The sequence below is a fragment of the Camelina sativa genome, chromosome 8, assembly GCF_000633955.1.
Source record: "Camelina sativa cultivar DH55 chromosome 8, Cs, whole genome shotgun sequence".
In the NCBI taxonomy this organism is placed as follows: Eukaryota; Viridiplantae; Streptophyta; class Magnoliopsida; order Brassicales; family Brassicaceae; genus Camelina; species Camelina sativa.
The window spans coordinates 5,721,977-5,742,519 of record NC_025692.1 but is presented as its reverse complement, the minus strand read 5'-3'; the positions used below and the strand labels follow the sequence as shown (position 1 = coordinate 5,742,519).

The 20,543-nt window shown below is 33.6% G+C and overlaps 4 protein-coding genes across 6 annotated transcripts; all 4 read right to left on the bottom strand.

Annotated features, from left to right (window-relative positions):
* On the bottom strand, positions 7-1,282 carry LOC104706351 (F-box/kelch-repeat protein At5g49000-like). 2 transcript variants are annotated; one of them, XM_010422541.2, is made up of 2 exons: positions 551-1,282; positions 7-456 (listed from the first exon to the last, which is right to left on the bottom strand). In XM_010422541.2, the coding sequence occupies exons 1-2, from the start codon at positions 1,239-1,241 to the stop codon at positions 452-454; spliced, it is 696 nt and encodes a 231-aa protein (XP_010420843.1). In that variant the 5' UTR covers positions 1,242-1,282; the 3' UTR covers positions 7-451. The 2 variants fall into 2 exon arrangements, with proteins under 2 accessions (XP_010420843.1, XP_010420844.1); XM_010422542.2 differs by having other exon boundaries at positions 7-366.
* LOC104706350 (NADH-cytochrome b5 reductase-like protein) lies at positions 10,186-14,369 on the bottom strand. The gene is made up of 13 exons (XM_010422540.2): positions 14,117-14,369; positions 13,803-13,845; positions 13,647-13,722; positions 12,934-12,993; positions 12,769-12,819; positions 12,314-12,368; positions 12,106-12,176; positions 11,968-12,019; positions 11,599-11,676; positions 11,270-11,359; positions 11,057-11,170; positions 10,816-10,884; positions 10,186-10,469 (listed from the first exon to the last, which is right to left on the bottom strand). The coding sequence occupies exons 1-13, from the start codon at positions 14,285-14,287 to the stop codon at positions 10,413-10,415; spliced, it is 987 nt and encodes a 328-aa protein (XP_010420842.1). The 5' UTR covers positions 14,288-14,369; the 3' UTR covers positions 10,186-10,412.
* Positions 14,634-17,035, bottom strand: LOC104706349 (nudix hydrolase 19, chloroplastic-like). Its single transcript, XM_010422539.2, is given in 7 exon segments — positions 14,634-15,012; positions 15,110-15,202; positions 15,737-15,836; positions 15,920-16,024; positions 16,113-16,253; positions 16,443-17,020; positions 17,023-17,035. Coding segments are annotated over 7 exon segments (1,314 nt in total). The 3' UTR covers positions 14,634-14,728.
* On the bottom strand, positions 17,274-20,435 carry LOC104706348 (acyl-protein thioesterase 2). 2 transcript variants are annotated; one of them, XM_010422536.2, is made up of 9 exons: positions 20,334-20,435; positions 19,922-20,003; positions 19,701-19,812; positions 19,430-19,466; positions 19,245-19,314; positions 18,492-18,596; positions 18,053-18,203; positions 17,892-17,971; positions 17,274-17,612 (listed from the first exon to the last, which is right to left on the bottom strand). In XM_010422536.2, exons 2-9 carry the CDS (start codon positions 19,950-19,952, stop codon positions 17,440-17,442), a joined length of 759 nt encoding a protein of 252 aa, XP_010420838.1. In that variant the 5' UTR covers positions 19,953-20,003; positions 20,334-20,435; the 3' UTR covers positions 17,274-17,439. The 2 variants fall into 2 exon arrangements, with proteins under 2 accessions (XP_010420838.1, XP_010420840.1); XM_010422538.2 differs by having other exon boundaries at positions 20,350-20,428.

The following is a 20,543-nucleotide window of genomic DNA, read 5'->3' as shown; positions in this document are numbered from 1 at the left end:
AAAAAAAAAAAAAAAAAAAAAAAGTAGAGAAGCAGCTAATTCAAACATGGACAGAAACAGAGTAGGAAACAGAGTAGCAAACATGGAAGCCAAGGTGGGGGGAAGTGGAGAAGACAGCATCGGACCAGAGGACGTTCCCCCAAATGTCGCCTTCCCACATCTGCATCGAAATCTCAGCACACCAAATCTCCAGTGTCTTGGGATCAGCATCCCCAACGAGCAAGTCCCAGAAGACGAGAATGTTGCCACGAGAAGAGGTGAGGAGTTTGTTGCCCGGCATGAAGCCAAAGAGGCCGTTTTTGTGACCATGATTGAGCAAATAGCACTGCCACACATCCGCCAAGTTCCCCACGGAAAGAGATCATACTGTAATCGGGATCGGAATAAATGTTTAAAAAGGGTTTCAGAGCATTTAAACCATATACATTCCTCCAAACCATGGCCCCTTGCCTTACCCTGCTCAGAGGGTCACACCACATTATAGACCCGTCGGCATGCATACAGTATAACAATCTATCTGTTGCACAATAATTAAAATCATTCCACAAACCTTCTACCCTCGGAAAGTTGCAGGACACAGTAAAAGTCTCCTCCCCCTGCACCCCCTTCCTAGCCTCTGTCATCAGCAGCTGGTCCGGGATAACAACTCTACTCCAAGTTTGCAACTTTGGGTCGAATACCTCTGCCCAGATTGAGGGATCCTCCTCGCAGCCTCCAAACACGTATATCTTGCCGTCTAAGACGCCAGCACGGGCGCCAGCGCGAGCAACACTCATGGAAGGGAGGTAGCTCCACGTGTGAGTCCGACAATCCAGGTACGAGACAAGCGCGGTTTTCGAGTATTTTTTCCATCCGCCAATTACATAGATCCCACACCCCAGGGAAACCAAGGTCGCTGATCGCGGAGTTGGGAACGACGGGATCGGGATCAGCCGATTCCGATTATTTTTTACACAGCGGCGGAGGATGAACCAGCGCGGGTTTCGCTCAATTGGAGAGTCATTGAATACATACACGCACTCCTCCGTGCAACCCATCCGGGATCGTGTCTCGTAGAACTCAGGCGAAACCACCAGTGAGCGGTAGCTCTTTGAGGCCATTGATAAGGCCGCGTGATCTACTCTTGACACGCGGGCAAAGCAAGCTATAGCAATCTCATCTGGCAAAGACCATAACCCACACGACGGAGACGGAGACGGAGACGCTTTCTTACGCGATTGCTCTACCGCGGCGGACATCATCCGTCAAAGTCTTCTCCTTTATTTTAATTTATTTGAGAGAAAACGGTGAAATTGTGTATTTAAGTGTTCTACTGATACGCTCGCTAATTGAAAAAACCAAGAACAAAAGCAACCAGGCCTGGTTAGGTGGCCCAAAATCGGCCCGTGCTTAGACTCGGTGGAGAAACTGGAACTAATTGAATTCGATTACTTAGAAGAAATTGGTCTTACGCAGTAGTAGCAGCTCAAACCTCTTAATTTTCTCTTTTCTAATCCTCTATTTTTTTTTCTCTCTTTTTTTTTTTCAACAAAGGTAATTTATTCAGAATAAAATCTGTCCAAATACAAAGTTTCCATCAACCAAATTAGAGGATTAGAACAATCAAAATAAAAATCTAAGCTATTACAACCCTTCTTTACCAATAAATGAGCAGCTTCATTATTGGTACGATGAATAAAGGAAAATTGAATGTCACTAAAGCATCTTGAGCAGAGCTTAATATCCTGGATTAGACTGTGAATTGAGATATCTATTGAAGAATCAGAGAGGCAATCCATCAAAATTTTACAATCACCTTCAAAGCATAAATGCGTGTATCCAAGATTAACAGTTTGTTGAATTGCCAATAACAGAGCCTCTGCTTCACCTTCGAGAGAGTTCATTGCTGCCCTTAGAACACTTGATCCCCAATGTGTAGCCATACCATCATTATTTCGAACAACCCATCCTCCTATTGTTGTTTTTGTATTTGCTATGTAGCTTACATCGAAATTGCATTTTACCATTTTTTTCTCTCTTATTAAAATCTCTTTTCCTTGTATGTTTTCTATTTGAATGAATAGAATCATCGTTTGTCCAAAAAAAAAAAATTAAAATCTCTTTAACACCTATTTATAGAGTTTTGACTTTTGATTTTTAACACACAAATAATAAATTGCTAATTTACAAAATAACGTTTTCCATTTTTCGTGTTTACACAAATAATAAATTGCTAATTTACATAATAACGTTTTCCATTTTTCGTGTTTACACAAATAATAAATTGCTAATTTACATAATAACGTTTTCCATTTTTCGTGTTTACACAAATAATAAATTGCTAATTTACATAATAACGTTTTCCATTTTTCGTGTTTACACAAATAATAAATTGCTAATTTACATAATAACGTTTTCCATTTTTCGTGTTTACACAAATAATAAATTGCTAATTTACATAATAACGTTTTCCATTTTTCGTGTTTACACAAATAATAAATTGCTAATTTACATAATAACGTTTTCCATTTTTCGTGTTTACACAAATAATAAATTGCTAATTTACATAATAACGTTTTCCATTTTTCGTGTTTACACAAATAATAAATTGCTAATTTACATTCTACCCGCCAAAACAAGTGCAGAAGTAGTCTTGGATGTCTCTGAATCCTTGGCTTCTGAAAAAAGCTTTGTGACATGCTCCACAATAGTCATATCACCACTAGCAAAAGACTTCTCAGTTTATTCAAATTTATTCAAATTTATTCAATAATTTCAAAAAATAAGAAAATAATGGGAAAATGTCAAAATATCATTAATTTATTCAAATTGGTGAAACAAAGTACGAACTTTACACTTAGTAGATTAAATATCTAACTTTTATTGACTTTCCAAATAAGTCATGAATTTTTTTTAAAAATCACAAATTCGAGTTGATTTTGTCAAATAAAACATGAGTTTGAATTTTCAAATTTAACGGTTTGATTATCTATTAACAAATTCTTTTAAATTGTAAAATTTATAATTTATCTTAAAAAGTCAATTTTATGTTTAGTCTCCATTGACAAATTTCGTTAATATCAAACTTTATTTGATAAGATAAAAAAATTGTGATTTATTTGAAAAATCAATAAAAATTAAAGATTTTTTTCACTACTTTTGATAAGCTGATGATTTTTTTGACATTTTTTCCCTTAAATAATTTATTTTGTTTCATTGATATTAATGTTTGTTTGTATCACGGATTAAGTGGGCCGAACTAGTCTACTTTGTTACGATTTCAATAATTAAAAGAATGCACATCTCTATATTAGTAAAAGAGAAGTACAAAATTGAATTCGGATCGGATCAAAATTAAAACAAACTCGAAATTAAACATTTGGATATTTGGAAATCGGATCATTTGTTGGGCATGGATATAAACCCGAAAATCAAAAAGCAATAATTAATTTTTATAAAACGAATTAATTTTTAGAAAACAATAATTAGCCAATATTTATGGAAATTATTTCAAGTTGTTACCATAAAAATCAAGCTATTAAATTCGAAATTGTATATATAATAAATATATTTTATTTTAGTTATACAATTTTAGATATTTATGGAAACAATAATCAAATTTTATATTACCAAATCATCATTTATTTCAAATTTTAGGAATTTCCTAAACAAAACTATGCTTATAAATTTCAATTACTACATATAGAAGAAACGCTTAACTTGAACAATTTAATAAAGAATATTACACAAATATATTCTAATTTAATTTGTTCTTAATTATAGCTAACTAGATTCTGACCTGCACGTATGCGTGCGGGGTTGATTTTAAAAAGCAAGTCTAAATTGTGCGGAATTGATTTCAAAAACTAAGTCTAAACTATGTCTCGATAGCCATCCCCCTAACATATATAATATTTTCTTTCCCCGTAAAAAGTCGTCCCTCTAAACCCAAATAGTAAATACCTCTAGTTGCTCAATAAATCATTTTATCTCATTTATTAAATATATTTCAAGCTAAAATTAATTAATTCTAATTATAAATTGTTTTACCATAAATACAATACGGTTTCAGAAAACTTAAATTTTGATAATTATGTCATATCTATTACAAATTATTATAAGATTTTAATACTATATATATATCTGGAAAATACATAAGATATATAGTTTGATGTTTTGTTTATTTTGAAAAGCTCATAAACAACTTGAAAATCCGCAGGATTCACCAAAAAAATACATATATTTAGTTATCCAAATTTTCAAATCTTGTCTCGTTACCCGAAATTTTCATCTGGTATTCGATCAAAAATAGTTTAGAAAATGTATTTTATTTTATGAATTACCGTTCACGTCTCATACCTGTTAGTTGAAATTAAAAATAGCTCTACGAATTTTTTTGAATATATATTACTATCTCGTCCCTCTTGTATTTTCTAAAACTTTTAAAGTTATTATAATTCATATGGATCAAATGCATTTAATCTACTATGGTAATGTGTGTTATCAAATGGATTATATAGGTTGGTATTTCTTTGGCTTCATCGATTTCTAAATATTATTATGTTTCTGTTGTACTTTTAACTTGAGACATTCATAAAGTAAAACAAATTATTTCCAAATTTCTGTCTTGTTCCCATTCTCGATTTTTTATCTCTAATAACTGTATCCGAACCTTGACAAAAGATAAGTATGCATGTTTGCTGAAAACAAATCACATGAGAAGTAATTTTTTTTTAAATTCTTTACGATTTAAAAACATTTAATGTTAGTTTTCTGAAGATGTTTGGAATCATTTTTTGAACACAATATCTTTATCTTATAGTGTGAAGAGCATATATACACTTGTAACTTTTACTTAGAAGGTTATGACCACTTTTGACAAAAAAAAAAAAAGGTTATGAACATTATTAAAATATCCACCAGAAATTAGCTTATATTATATTCTCTAAACGGTGTATTAACATGAAATAAGAAGACAGTTCTGACTTCTCCTCATACACAACTTATATAAACATAAGTTTTATATAAAAAAAATTAGAACCAAGCATTAAAAACATAAGAGGAACCGTAGATGGGTTAAAAAAAATTATTTCTAACACCATACATTTACACTACATTTGCATTTGGNGTTATTATAATTCATATGGATCAAATGCATTTAATCTACTATGGTAATGTGTGTTATCAAATGGATTATATAGGTTGGTATTTCTTTGGCTTCATCGATTTCTAAATATTATTATGTTTCTGTTGTACTTTTAACTTGAGACATTCATAAAGTAAAACAAATTATTTCCAAATTTCTGTCTTGTTCCCATTCTCGATTTTTTATCTCTAATAACTGTATCCGAACCTTGACAAAAGATAAGTATGCATGTTTGCTGAAAACAAATCACATGAGAAGTAATTTTTTTTTAAATTCTTTACGATTTAAAAACATTTAATGTTAGTTTTCTGAAGATGTTTGGAATCATTTTTTGAACACAATATCTTTATCTTATAGTGTGAAGAGCATATATACACTTGTAACTTTTACTTAGAAGGTTATGACCACTTTTGACAAAAAAAAAAAAAGGTTATGAACATTATTAAAATATCCACCAGAAATTAGCTTATATTATATTCTCTAAACGGTGTATTAACATGAAATAAGAAGACAGTTCTGACTTCTCCTCATACACAACTTATATAAACATAAGTTTTATATAAAAAAAATTAGAACCAAGCATTAAAAACATAAGAGGAACCGTAGATGGGTTAAAAAAAATTATTTCTAACACCATACATTTACACTACATTTGCATTTGGAGTTAAGAATGGAGTATGATGTTTTGATGATAAATTCTCTCAATTTGGCCAATATTCACAATCTGGATATAGATAAAAATATCGGATTAGAAAGTATTCGAAAAGAAAATAGATAAAAATTAAGTGAAAAACATCTATGAAATTTTTATACTTGTTTGTGTATGGNATCTCTAATAACTGTATCCGAACCTTGACAAAAGATAAGTATGCATGTTTGCTGAAAACAAATCACATGAGAAGTAATTTTTTTTTAAATTCTTTACGATTTAAAAACATTTAATGTTAGTTTTCTGAAGATGTTTGGAATCATTTTTTGAACACAATATCTTTATCTTATAGTGTGAAGAGCATATATACACTTGTAACTTTTACTTAGAAGGTTATGACCACTTTTGACAAAAAAAAAAAAAGGTTATGAACATTATTAAAATATCCACCAGAAATTAGCTTATATTATATTCTCTAAACGGTGTATTAACATGAAATAAGAAGACAGTTCTGACTTCTCCTCATACACAACTTATATAAACATAAGTTTTATATAAAAAAAATTAGAACCAAGCATTAAAAACATAAGAGGAACCGTAGATGGGTTAAAAAAAATTATTTCTAACACCATACATTTACACTACATTTGCATTTGGAGTTAAGAATGGAGTATGATGTTTTGATGATAAATTCTCTCAATTTGGCCAATATTCACAATCTGGATATAGATAAAAATATCGGATTAGAAAGTATTCGAAAAGAAAATAGATAAAAATTAAGTGAAAAACATCTATGAAATTTTTATACTTGTTTGTGTATGGATCAATAAATCGACTTGTGATCAAGTATTGACCCTGAAATAAAAACAATAAGAATACCCCTAAGAAGTTAGTAGAAATTGGTAATATACATCTGAGAAAGAAAATTAATTGATTTACTTTTAAATTTTTCTTGATTGGTTGTGAGATGTATGCTTAGCATTTACAGGAAATAAATTGTAGACAAAATTAGGCTTACATCCATTATACCAATTATAATTTTGTGTAAAAGTGAAGTTACCACTCTTTGATCACAACATGTACTGTCATGTTTAACCAGCAACTTCATCTCTTAACCTATATACATAAAAAGTTGAGAATGCCATTGAAATATCTTCTGAAAAGTTGAGATCACTATTATACAATTTAAATGACAAAGTTTTAACTTCTCACCTAAAATTAGAAGACAACACCATAGGCTTCTCCAAATATACTTTAAAACCCTACATAAACACATTATAAATATTAGCTTATTTCTTTAAATTATAACTGAGAATAAATATAATAATCATAAACTAAAAAAGTGAATAAACAGAACATCTAAACATATAACAATCTAAAAACAAAACAAAGAACAAATAAATTTTCACCACACAAAATAAGGTTTTCACAAAGATCCTCTCTGTTTTTGGTGATGGACTTTTTTCGAGTATTGAGTTATTGTGAATTGACGACTTATTTATAGATACATTTAGTCGGTTACGTTATTCATCAGTTTGTCAAATTTTGTTTAAAAACTAATATTAAAATATCTATAAGATTTGATTGTTTTTAATGTTAATTGTGCAATCAAGGAATCTTTAATATACGCTACTCCTCAAAATATGCTACATTGATCATATGTTAACTATCCGAAATTTATGTGTAAATTAAATATCAAATTGACTACTTATTAACCGCATATTTACTTTTAGGAAAGATATTCTAAAACAGAATTTTCCTAATCTTAACAATATAATTTGAATTGTGTTATACGTTACATTAAATTATGACGTGCTAATTATGTGGGTAAGTGCGGGATGTTCTAGAGAATATACCATAGTATTCAAGATTTGATTATATTATCTACCAAGATTTGGTAAGTTGCTAAAATTTAGTAAACAAACTATTTCGTAATCTTGTATACATAATTCGAAATTTGAGACATACTATGGTATATTTTTTCAGTGATTTCGATCAGTTATTATTTATTGGGAATAAACTAAAATAAGTTAACATCCTAAGATTATATTAACTATTCGATATTGTGGTGTTAATTTCCGAGATTTTTCCTTACATAATCTAAGCTAATTTTGGGGAGTTGATTTATTTAGATTGGTTATGGGTATGGTAGGTATTAATAGCACCCAATTTTGATGTGATATGTATATGTTAGGTATTAATTGCATCCTTTTGACCCAAAAAAAAAAAGTATTACAATTGCATCCGATTTGGAAGGGTTATATCATTTTATTTTGGTTCGGTAATACCATTAATTTCAATCTGTTTGGGTCCTATCAATATCATTTTGTTTGGCTCCTTATTTATACTTATCCCTATTTAGTTTTCAGTGGCATTTCATTGTAATAATCTCTTAATCTATATCTACTTATTAAAAATGCTTCCCTTTTAATAGTATATTCCCTTTTAATAGTATAGATGATAATAAATATATTAAATATGGCTTGCTCACAAATATATTGTTGATTCAAAATCAAAACAAACTTAAATATGTATGACCTCTATATATATCATCTTATTAGCAAACCAAATATCACACATCTCCAGTGCTGGCCCGTCCATAAGGCAGCCAAAGCATCTGCTGTAGGCCACATCTTATATTCTAGTTTTTGGAGTAGTTATTAAATAATTTCTCTTAACAAGATGGTTATGTAGGCTCAAAATGCATTCAAGTTAGTAGGTTCGAACACCAAACAGGCATTATTTTTATTTTTTCTTTTGTTTTTAATTTTTAAAATTATATAATTTATAGTTCATAAATTTAGAAAACACTACATATAAAAATTGCTTTAGGCCACTATTTTCCTAGGACCGGCCCTGCACATCTCCATTGTTTCTTATGAGAGCTTTTGTATAAAACATCTCATTATCAAGCAAAACAAAAACGTTTTGTTTATTTTTTTTTGTTATAATTCATATTTTATGTCATTTGTTTGTGAGTATACTAATCATGTAATATGTTGTGCAGCTAATCCTAAACAATGCAAACATATCAATTATGATTGATATGCTCAAGAAATTACGCTATAATTTTTTTGCCTGATTATTTTTTTTGTTCTTTTTTTAATTAACTTTTCAAGTTTAATATGATAACAAATATTTAAGATGACTTTTTTCGTCTTCTTATCAATGTATATAATTTCTCTTGATAAGATGCATGAGATTTATGATCATGATAATATGTTCTTAGAGATGGATAAAATATTTCTTTGTTTTGCATTTTAACTTTAAGCCCACCATTTTATTACTTATCTAAATCATATATATTTGAATAAAAAGAAAATTTACGTTGATTTTTTGGCAGATCGAAGTTCTATGTGTCCTTGCAAGTTGCAACAACAAATTGGCAAGCATGAATTCCAGCTGAAATGGATTTGTTCGACTCAACATCATATACAAAACACATGAAATCAATACGTAAAAATGGAATATGTATCAAAACGCTTGCCAAGCATGACACATTATCTATCTTCTACACGTTTTGCCCATTAAAAAACAAAACAGTATTCCAGTGGCAATCACTTATTAATCATAATATTTTATATAGTCATATTAAACTTCGAAAATTATACTGTTTATGGAATCATTTAAAGTAAAATAATACTACCTCATTTGGATTACATAATCTATATAGGCTTTGTAATATTACTTTGAGAACAAACAATGACCAAATATATGTAATAACACTACATTATTAAAAAATGATCCAAAAATATAAGTTGATATATTTTTTGGATTTAAATTTCTGCTGTATTATAATCCTATGTTATAAGGATTTACAGTATCTATAATATCCTAAAATATTACTTCTCAACAACATATTTTTAAAAAAATAATCAAATCTAGCAAATATATACATATAGGATTTAGGATATAGGATTTTTATAAAAGTGTACAGATTGGTTTGCAAAACTCACAATCATAAAGTTGGATGGTTAGAATTGATATTTTTATGAATGCGATTCTTTACGGGTTGGTCCGTCAAAATATATTGTGATTGTGTATTTTTTGCAAATTCATATTTTTATGAATACAATATTTTAGTGGGTTGTTCCATAAAAATATACATTGTAATTGTGTATTTTTTACAAATGCAGTTTTTTACGGATTGGTTAGTCAAATATACATTGTAAATGCGCATTATTATAAATGTATATTTTTATACGAAAAAATGTTTTACAGGTTGGTCGGTCAAAAAACATATGTTATGAGACTGTTTTTACAAATAAAATCTTCTACAATATTTTATGTATTCCAATTTCTACTACAAATCAAATTACGTATTAATGAATATTCCCCGCACGGGTCCCATCCTAGTTAGCGAGTAAATACAGTAATTAAAAGTTGTTTCTTTTTTAATAAGACGCAGACATTGAGTAGAGGACATTGATTTGAACAAGAAAGTTCTAAGCCAAGTTGAGAAATTATACTGCTTGCGTTTGGATCTTCCTCCAAGCGCAAGAGCTAAGTCAAAACACAGACATGAAATTTAAATGGACAATTCTCAAATGTTCACTCTGCATCAAATTAATGTTTGCTTTGGGGACACTTTATTACATGAAATGTCAGAAACTATGGGATTCTGATTCTCTCGTCCTCTCAGAATTTGAAAACCATTTGCTCTGTGTATCCGAGTTCCTTGAGTACCCCTTTGACCTGCGGTAAAAACAAACCAACAAGACATTAGACATGAACTGCTCTGCATTTTGCTGATTTGATTGATTGATTTTCTGGAACTAATATATACAGATTCCATGACTTGTTTCAACTTTTTCTGCTATCAAATTATCAAACGTGTCCTAATAGCAAAGACTATGCTTTTTCAAGAGCCATCTCATAATTCATTGACACACATTCCCTAAAGGTCCGAAAGCCTCTTTAAGCTCAACATCGTTTCTGTGTTGCTAATTGCATGTAAACCAATGCACTCTCAGCGCAAAGGTTTAACTAACATTTAAGCAAGATGGCCAAGAAAAAAAGATGTTGATGAATTGGTACAAACCTCTCCTTGTGACCAGTCTGGAGCTTTGCCTCCAGATATATGCTCCATCATCCCAGGAGGACCACATACCTGAATAAGGGTGAAGCCCACCCCAAATTATGAATTTAATAACAATGTATATTTTGATTCTAAACCATAACTTATTTGTCACTAGATCCAAATCTATAATGCTACATGTTTTGACATCCTCATTGTCATTTTCTCAGGAAAATTAAGTTCTGAAGATAATAAGGTAACTTACAAGGATAAGAGTGTCGTCTGCAGGAAGAGGTAAGCCTTTTAGAGCCATATCCTTTGAAACGTAACCTACTCCTCCTTTCCAGTTTTTAGTAGGATTGTCAACAGTGTAGAATATCTGTCGATTTTTAACATCAGAATATTTTTTAGAAACGTGTGTATGCTAATAGTAACTAGCTAGCAAACTAATCAAATGATAAATCCAAGAGAACTCTACCTTCAAATTTGGGTGGTTAGCCTGAAGTACATCAAGCTTCTGCTTCAGAAGTATATCATCTGGAGAAACATTGGCATAAAGCAATGATATCTGTGCACACAAAGAAATTGTTAAGCTCCATGTTAACACACTTTTCTTTTAATGAAAAACCTCAGCTGATTTTGAACTGAATTGTAGAGGATAACACTTTCAAGAGCTTGGTAAACAAACCAGCACTTGTATAGGAAGTAGTTAAATATTCGTATGCACAGATCACATAATTCAATATTGGGTGTAAAAGATTCTTTATGGGGGAAAATAAAAACTAAAGATAATAATAGAATGGTCACCTGCGTGTTGTCCTCGGGATTCTTCACAATGGCATCAATCACCTGGAGCATTGGAGTAATCCCACTTCCACCAGCAATCTTCAAGTTTTTTTCCAACACAAAATCACAGGTTAGAATTTATCTTTTATTACAAAAACTGATCACAAGTCAGTGAATCATGCTACTAAACAGGAACTTCATGCAACAGTTGAATTTCTAAGGACTTGCATATCAACAAATGAGAGCAGGCGAATAATTCTATCCACTGAGATAAGAAAAAACCTAATAATGCAGTCCATATCTTCAAAGTTTTACTTCCATATAAACAAAACAAATTGTATGCAAGAAACCTTCAGTAAAGTTGGTTGTAACAAGGGAATAAGAGTATACCATGCCAATATGTTTCTTCATATTCGGCGAATATTTGAATTTTTCAACGGGTCTACAAGAAAAGATATAGTTACATACGACATATAAAATAAATAACTATAACCAACCGTAATTAAAGAAGGCTATATCAAACTATACCCTTTTACTTCCAACACATCCCCGGGTTTTAAGCTGGCAAAATGTTGACTCATTTTTCCGTCTGGATATACCTGCAAAAAAAACAGTGAACTACATCAACAAATAAAACTCAGGAAATGCGTGCAATCATAAATTACATCTACTTCTGTTCTAGAAAATAGTAGCAAAAGTAGAGTTATGCACAAGTATATTAACAGGATATTCATACCTTAATCAGTAAATCAAAATAGCCCTTAGCCTCTGGGTCAGAGATAGGAGTGTAACTGAGATCAATTCACAAATAGAAGATAAGTAAGGACAAAGTGTTATAAATCTTATAGTTGAAAGCTAGACAAATAATAATCTGGAAGATTTATTTGCATGATAATTTGTATTCTGACTAATCCAAAAGGTGGAAATTTTAAAGGCAGATACCACAAACATATATGTCTGCATAATTTCCAAGCTTTTGGTTTATTTTCTTAATGACAGATATCATTAGAATATCATCAAAACAAAAGGTAAAAACGACTAATTAAATGAAGATGCGGTGTGAAAAAAATGGTCTCCTTGAAAGCCATTCAACAAAAGTGAAAATATGCAACAGATAGGCTAGCAGAGCAATGGTTGTCCGGACATAAAAAAACAATGCAAAGCTGGTAAAAGAAATTTAGCTGAACTTACGGTCTAATGACATATTTTGTTTTCCCTTCAGCATTATAGCCTAAAGGAGCCCTGTATAAAGAAAACGGAAAGATAAGCCTTGCAACTTTAATTGAGAAATTTTCACAAGTCGTGCAAAATAAAACAGTTTTACTGTAAAGAGGGACAAGTGTGGCCACAGCATACCTTGTCAGGAGACAAGAAGCAACATGGAGACCCAATTCAGCTGAGGGCTCAAATGAGAACCTAGATTTTAAAGCAAAGCCAAAACAAGAAAACCAAAGCTTATCATTTTAAGAAATGGACTTAAATACATGAGTAATGCAATACGAGATTAAAAGACTCTTAGAGATAGTAAGAAACAACTTTGGACGCCTAAACTGCAGATTCCAGCCATATTAATAGCAGCAATTCCCATTACTGAGATATGGATATATATATGCTTAGAGGGTTAACAAACTAAATCACTTGAAATTATACCAAATGACACTCAATCATGCAGATGGTTCATAATGCATACCCTCTGTGCAGTAAAGGGATACAAACTACTTAGCATGTATTGGAAATTACACAAGAAGGACGAGAAACAAACAAGCATTCACCGGACAGCTAATTCATACCATCCCACAACCATATAAAAGTCCCCTTGTTCAGTAACTATTCGCTATTATGACAGTATATATTTTCCTTGCCTATTCTTCATATTATGTACATAAAAGGCCGGTGGTTAACAAAAAAGAGCACTTCTGTCATCCCAGTTACAATATAAAATGTAAGTCCCAAAGTAATACTTTTAGTGATCACCACATTACCAGATTATGAAAAAACTTGAAAAGTGTCACAAATTCAAAGCTAATATGCCTTTTTGTGATGGAAGAATTAGTGAGTCAAGCGAATACCTGAACAACTGGGTGTTGTGGCTAACTCTAGCAGTGTCTTGAAGCTTGAACTCGAGCCATTTATCAGGGTTTAGAGCTGAAACAACACAGCAGAATACAATAAGTTTCGAGTAAAGAGTGAGAAATACACGCTATAAATATATCCAAACAGCGCACCTGTTTTTGGCCCAGTCTCTTCCTTAGCTTGATCCAGATAAACCTGAGATCATAAACCAAAAACGATTATAAACACAAGCCATATCAACTGAGAAGAAAAGCCTAATACGCTATTATAAAAGATCTATATGTTTCGTATAGTTCGTCTAAACTCGTCTGATTGAATGTGAAATACAACAAAACATACACTGAACAAAATGCAAGAGGAAGTAATCAAACCAGCTCGGCGAAAAAAAGAAAAAAAAATAGAATTCGATATGATCAGAGACGATAGATATAAGGAGCACTAGAGAGAAAACAAAAGAAAAGTTCACCAGATTGTTGCCGGATGCTAGGTAATAGTAAGAGAATCCGCCGGAGAGTGCCGCGATCGCACCGGCAGAGAATCGGAAAGCGCCAGAACCAGCTTTGCTTTGGGATCCAAGTGCGACGGGGAATGCGATTGGAGCTGACCTAGCTATTCGCCGGAAGAAGGTGGTTGCCATAGTGTTGTTAGATCTTGGAAAATGGTTTGGACGTGGAGGAAGAGAGGGTTTTAGAATCTGGGAGAAGGAAGAGAGTGAACGCTTATGCTACTCTACGGAGATGTGTATTTACCAACGGTGGAATCCTCATTTGTTTTTGTTTTTTCTTATCGTAAATTTTAATTTAAAAAATGGTATAGTTACATTTAATCATTTCAATTTTTGAAAACATTATATCCATTTGTTTGAAAATTTACACAATTATTTTTGACAACAACAAAATTAGGAACCTAATTTAGAAAACAACTTTATATTTATTATTGAGGTAAAATTCTTTGATATGTAAATTGTTGTTGCAAGAAATAACTTGGAGCAAGTCCCATACAACAAGGACTCATCAAATCAAAATAAGCATCACCATAGCAAACGTTTGGTTTCTAAGCATCAAAGTCATCTTTCTAACTACAAACTTGAGAGAGAGACACCGGCTTGTTGTTTGGATTGAACATTGCCAGGAGCCTGATCTACCCATGCTGAGATCAGGTGGTGCGCGATTGCAAATGGCCCCGGGATAAACATAGGAGCGAGCTCACCGCTTTCGAGATTGAAATCTGTTGATAGACTCTGGCTTCTCTCTACACCTTTGCACATCTGCTCTATCTTTGCAGCCGCTGTTCTTTGCGCCTTTCTGTATTCTGCAACATCCAGTGCTTTCTTCACATCTTCTCTACTGTGCCATTGAGCATCTGCGCAACAAAAACAATCACAAGAAAACATGTTAAGAATGTGATGGATTTTAACAAAAATCTGGCACTCCAAAGACTCGGAAGTATATATATATACCTTCCAACTCTTCTTTGTCTACATTTATGTCGACCGTCTTGGCGTAAGCAAAGAACCCGACCATCAATTGGCATGGCATGCTACTTGGTCCCACTGCAATTTAAGACCACCATATTCTCGCTTATGTTAAACTTGCATTCCAAAAAAAAATAATAAAGCCGTTATGGCACTAAGATCAAGGTTCCTAACTACCTAGAGTTACAACAGTAGCAACAATTGAAGATGCATCCAAGGTCTATTGTCTACACATGGGAAAAGCATGAGAAATATTTTGGTAGACATACTACGAATAAGGCTGTAACAAATATATATAGGTTACTCAGTCCCTTCTTGTAGAAAAAATGTGATCTAAGTTTCAAATCGATAGTTAAAGAACTACTATGCTACGAGATGCAACTCATAAAGAAACCCTCCTTTTTTATCTGCTTTACAATTAACTTGTCCATCAGCACTATTCTATGAAATGTATGCCGTAAATGACCTATCACACTCACGGATGCATGCATTCTACATTAGCTAAGATAAACGTTGGAAGCCATAAGCTAATAAACATAGATAGAACATATGAATGCAAGACAGACAAACCCTAAACTAACAACTATACTTATTTCTTAACTATTCAGTTACCAGGCCAGGGCTGAGAGCTATGATAGACAACTTCTCCTACTTCAATGCCAGTCTCTTCCCATGTTTCTCGCCTCACAGCCTCTTCTAAGCTTTCCCCTGGCTAGCAGAAGCAGCGTAGGACAGTAAGAATACTATACTTGTTCAAAAATGAATTGAGGTGGCTTAGTAGTGAAAGCTTCATACCTCAATAAATCCAGCTATACAACTCCACATTCTCGGTACAAATCTGGATTGCCTGCTTAAAAGCGCACGATCATTTTCTCGATCAATGACTAACATTATAACCACCTGTAATAGACAGAGCACCAATCAGGCAGAGGTTCCACAATGCCATACTCTTAAGGGAAATCTACAAATGAAGGAAGCACCAATATACCGGGTCAACACGGGGATAAACCCGCTTCTTGCATGTCTCATTTGAGCATTGTTTTCTCCTCCCTGCTTCCCTTGGAACAGTTGCACCTCCACAAGATCCACAAAATCGTGATACATTGTGCCATTCAAGCAATGCCCTGGCCTATCATGATATAGTTAACAGGCATCAGCACCAATACGATGGTAACATAGGTTGAGATCAATCTTGTGGACGAAAAGCAAGAAACTACCCCTAAGTTTCTAAAATGCAGCAAACTTAGCAATAATGATACTTGTTAAAGCAACCGTAACCAACAACAACAAGTTCAAGCATGATCAAAAGCTCACATACATGGCCGGCAATAACCAATTCATCCATAGCGCGTTGATCAGCCCAATCAGCAGCAACCATTAGGGTTCGAAGCTCGACGAAACAGAGCTTCCTACCCCCTAATTCAGAAACAACACCGTCTTCATCCAAATCAACAGCCCAATACACCAAATCTTCTTCCACCTTGGGTCCTAAATACACAAGCGAGTCCTCCCTCAGATCAGCCCCACAACTCGCCAACAAAACTTTACAATCAGCCAAGCTGATCCAGCCCAGATGCCATATAGGAGTGGTAGTAGCGTCTCCACCGCTGGAGAACACCAGTGGACGACCCTTGCTAAAGGGAAGTACTTTAAAATCAGGGGAAACAGTGGGTTGATTAGGGATTACTGGGATTAGGGTTTTGAGGGATTCGAAAGCGGAGGTGGGTGAGAAAGGATCGGTTGATTTCGGAGTTTTGGACTTTAAGGGATTGCCTGCGAACGCGTGGGTTCTAAGGTTCATCGACATTGTGAGAGCAGAGAGTGTTGTTCTTCTGGCTAAGTTTAGAGTTACGGATCTGGAGAGGGAAGAGAGAGCTGGATATGTAGAAGAAGAGGAAAGAGAGCGAGCATCTCTGTTTGCTTCTCCCCATTGAGTTTCGCACTTGATGATGGGAATTGATGATGCTAGGGGCTCCCCCACACGGAGTGAGAAGTGAGCATCGATGATTCAGAGCAGTGTTGTCCACACACGTGTAAACTTTGCAATTGGTCACGTGATGCGCAACTGTCGGCGCCTACTCTTCAATTTTTAAAATTAATCAATTTCATTAATTAAATCAAAGTTTATCTGATAAACCCTCCAATTGCATTGATTAACCAAGCGAGAAGATTTACTAATAGAAGAATTTGTCTTGGACAAATATTTTAATGAAACATTGCGAAATTCAGAAACATTTTCATTCAAATCCAATCAAACGATCAAGAGTTAAAAAGGGTTTTTTCATGAGAGAGCCCAAATGGTTGGTCCAAAAGCCTTAACCTTCGAGGCCGAGGGTGGATGTCAACCACGCGCACAACTCATCCATCTCCTGTGGGATTGTGTAGTGACCAAGTGCACTGTAAGGTTTAAAGGTCACCTTCTTAAACCCATTTGAGAGTAAGGCCTGTGAAGATTTCTCTCCAAACTTGAATGGTACCACATCATCACCTGGAAACCAAATTAGAGTAGATGAATCAACAACACGAGATAAGGAAATCTTAAAAACGTAACCCTTTTTTTTTTTTTTTTTTTTAACTTGAGTTATGGAATATTTGATTAACCAGAAGTAACTTAAGGCTCATGATAATACTTCTCGTAGCGAATGAATTGCATTTGCAGCGCGGTTCAAAACTAACAATATGTCCAATTGGTTTGGCATATTGAAAATGCTGACAAGTTAAACATTTCAATTTTTTGGAATGGTATTATAAAAATTTGCTAACTTACTTTTTCCATGACAAACTACAATGGGCAACGACGCAGCTCGGTCCTTGATCTGCCCCTCTTCTAGTTTGCCAGCCAATGTCCTGTGGGAATAATAAACGTACAAAAGTGACTTCAATATCCCGATTAGACTAGGAGAATATTAGGAGAAGAGGAAAACATACTTTGCACATGGAAGCCAGCCGCTTAAGCCTATGACTGCGCTTAAATTGATAGGGTATGGATTGCCATTTCCATATTTGCCAAGAGCAAAACATGTTGCAGAATATAGAGATGTCGCCGCACCCATGCTGAACCCACCAACACCTAATTTAACTTCAAGCAATGAAAGATAACATAGTTTTAGAAATGGAATCTCAAAATCTTGGGTTTACAGCCACAGCTTGGGAGTAAACTAGGCACACATTACAAGTAGAGGGTTCTGAAACCAAAACCACGATCTAAAATCCAACCAAAAGAATTTTAACTTATTCAATATCAACAAAGAAATAAATCGAATAGGATATAACTCTAAGATGCAATTATCTTTACTCATTCTTCTTACTATTTTCAGATATTGGAGGGGGGGGGGGACGAAAAGGCAAGTTTGGAAGGAAAACTTACTGTCAGCAGGCTCATTCACCAACAGATTTGCAACATGTGCAGCAGCCACATCCAATCCTTCCATGTCATCAGGTCCATTTTCACTGATGCCCACAACATCAAACCCTACATAAATTACAGTAGCAACTCATCAAATCATTTGTCACACAAAATATTTCACTATTCATAGTCATTGACATTCGAGCACAAGTCTGATGATAGTGTCTATAAAGAAAGGTAAAGAATGCTCTATCTGTTATACCAAATATGTATAGCCTCCAAGGAGGGAAGTAAAGTTTCTTTTTTGGTTAATAGTAAACTATATTGTTGATGGAAAATGTAAGATCCTGTAAAAACTTGTCGCTTATGTAGCATAGCAGATGATAATTTTTGTATAGAGATTCCCAATATTTAGAAAGAACAAAATAATGCGTCTCTGGTCTAGTTATGTGGAGCCGAAATAATGATGAGCTTCATACAAAACTACAGACGCGTAAAGAGTTTGATCTATAATTGCGAGCTTATCCTGAATCACTTGGTTGGCTACTTAATCTCTGTTCATAAGTTAGGAATTCCAAAACCAAAATTGTTGTTTGATCTTTTCTCTCTATATCTCGTCAGGTATCTGAACCATATGATTCCCATGGCACATTCTTTTGCAAGAACATGATTAAATTTAATCGTATACTCTTTAACCTACCTGTCTATTTCCATTAGGACTAGATTCTACTAAACAGAATGAAAGACGAATGTTATGGTAGCAAATATACTTACAAGCTGTGGCGGGCATACCACCAAACAAACTTACTGGCTGAGAAGGAGCAGTCGGGCATAACCATTTGATCTTACATAACAAATACATATATAGATGGGTTAGTATTCATAAAGATAAATTAACTGAACACGTTTAAAACAATCAAGGCAACAGCTGGAGATCACTTAAAGCTTATATAACTCACATTTGGAAGGGGAAGGGTCTCAAACATCTGGGACCAGCTGCAGTCAGAAGAAAAGAAAAAGACTTAAGATTATGACTAACAATTTTTTTAAACTAGCCGTGTATCAAGTTAAGTTTGTATCAATCAAGACGGTGAACAGTGTCAAAATTTGAACACTAAAATAAGTTACATTCATAACTGGTAGCCTATTTACAGTTTCCACCATTCCAAATATCCCCGGATCCAGACTGTGAACCAAAATGAAAACCAACTTGGGACAGAAAATAATTACCTTGAGCCAACGTCCCCAAGCCCATGTAGCCAGACAATAGTTGCTTGATGTTTCCCTTTGGGCTTAACAACATGAGTTTTCCCAAACTCAACTGCTTTTCTAATATTTCTTCCTGAGATGATGTTGCAATTAAGGGGTTTCTTTCATATTTTTCCATTGAAACTCGCTCAAAAACAAAAAACAATATGTAGAAGAAAAAAAAGAAGAAAGAATAGACTAACCTGAACCAACTGCAGCACCGGAGATACTCATACTGGAGGACAAGCAATGCCGTGAACAAACACTTAGTGAAAAAAAAAGACCCTGCAAGGAAAACGAATACATCAATCTCATTCACACCACATTGTTCAAACTTCAAACCTTAAAACCTAAAGAAGTAAAAGACAACATCCCTAGTTCCCAATTCCAACTATTCTATTCATCAGACGGATAACCTCAAAAATTTCACAGACGAAGAAATCCGAAAACTCTAGAATATAATAAATCATCAAAATCTAAAAGCATTGTGCAGGAAAAGGCACAAAAGTGCTCGATCGATCGACAAAAAAAAAATACCAAGGATTCAAGGAAACCCCAGATAACATTTGCAAATCGAAAACCAGAATGAATGATACATTACGGAGCATAGAATACCTCTGATGCAGTATACCTCGGCAAGGGTTAATCGACGGAGAAGTAGGAGAGACGGAAACAGAGCTTTTTAGCAGCAATCCATAAACTCTAATGTGGATTACACTTTTATGTTTGCCTTATAGTGTCTATAATTATTGATTATTTTCACTTTTCCCCCCAAACTTTTTGTTTTGGTCAGTCTTTGCCTCAATAAACAGAAGAGGGGTTCGG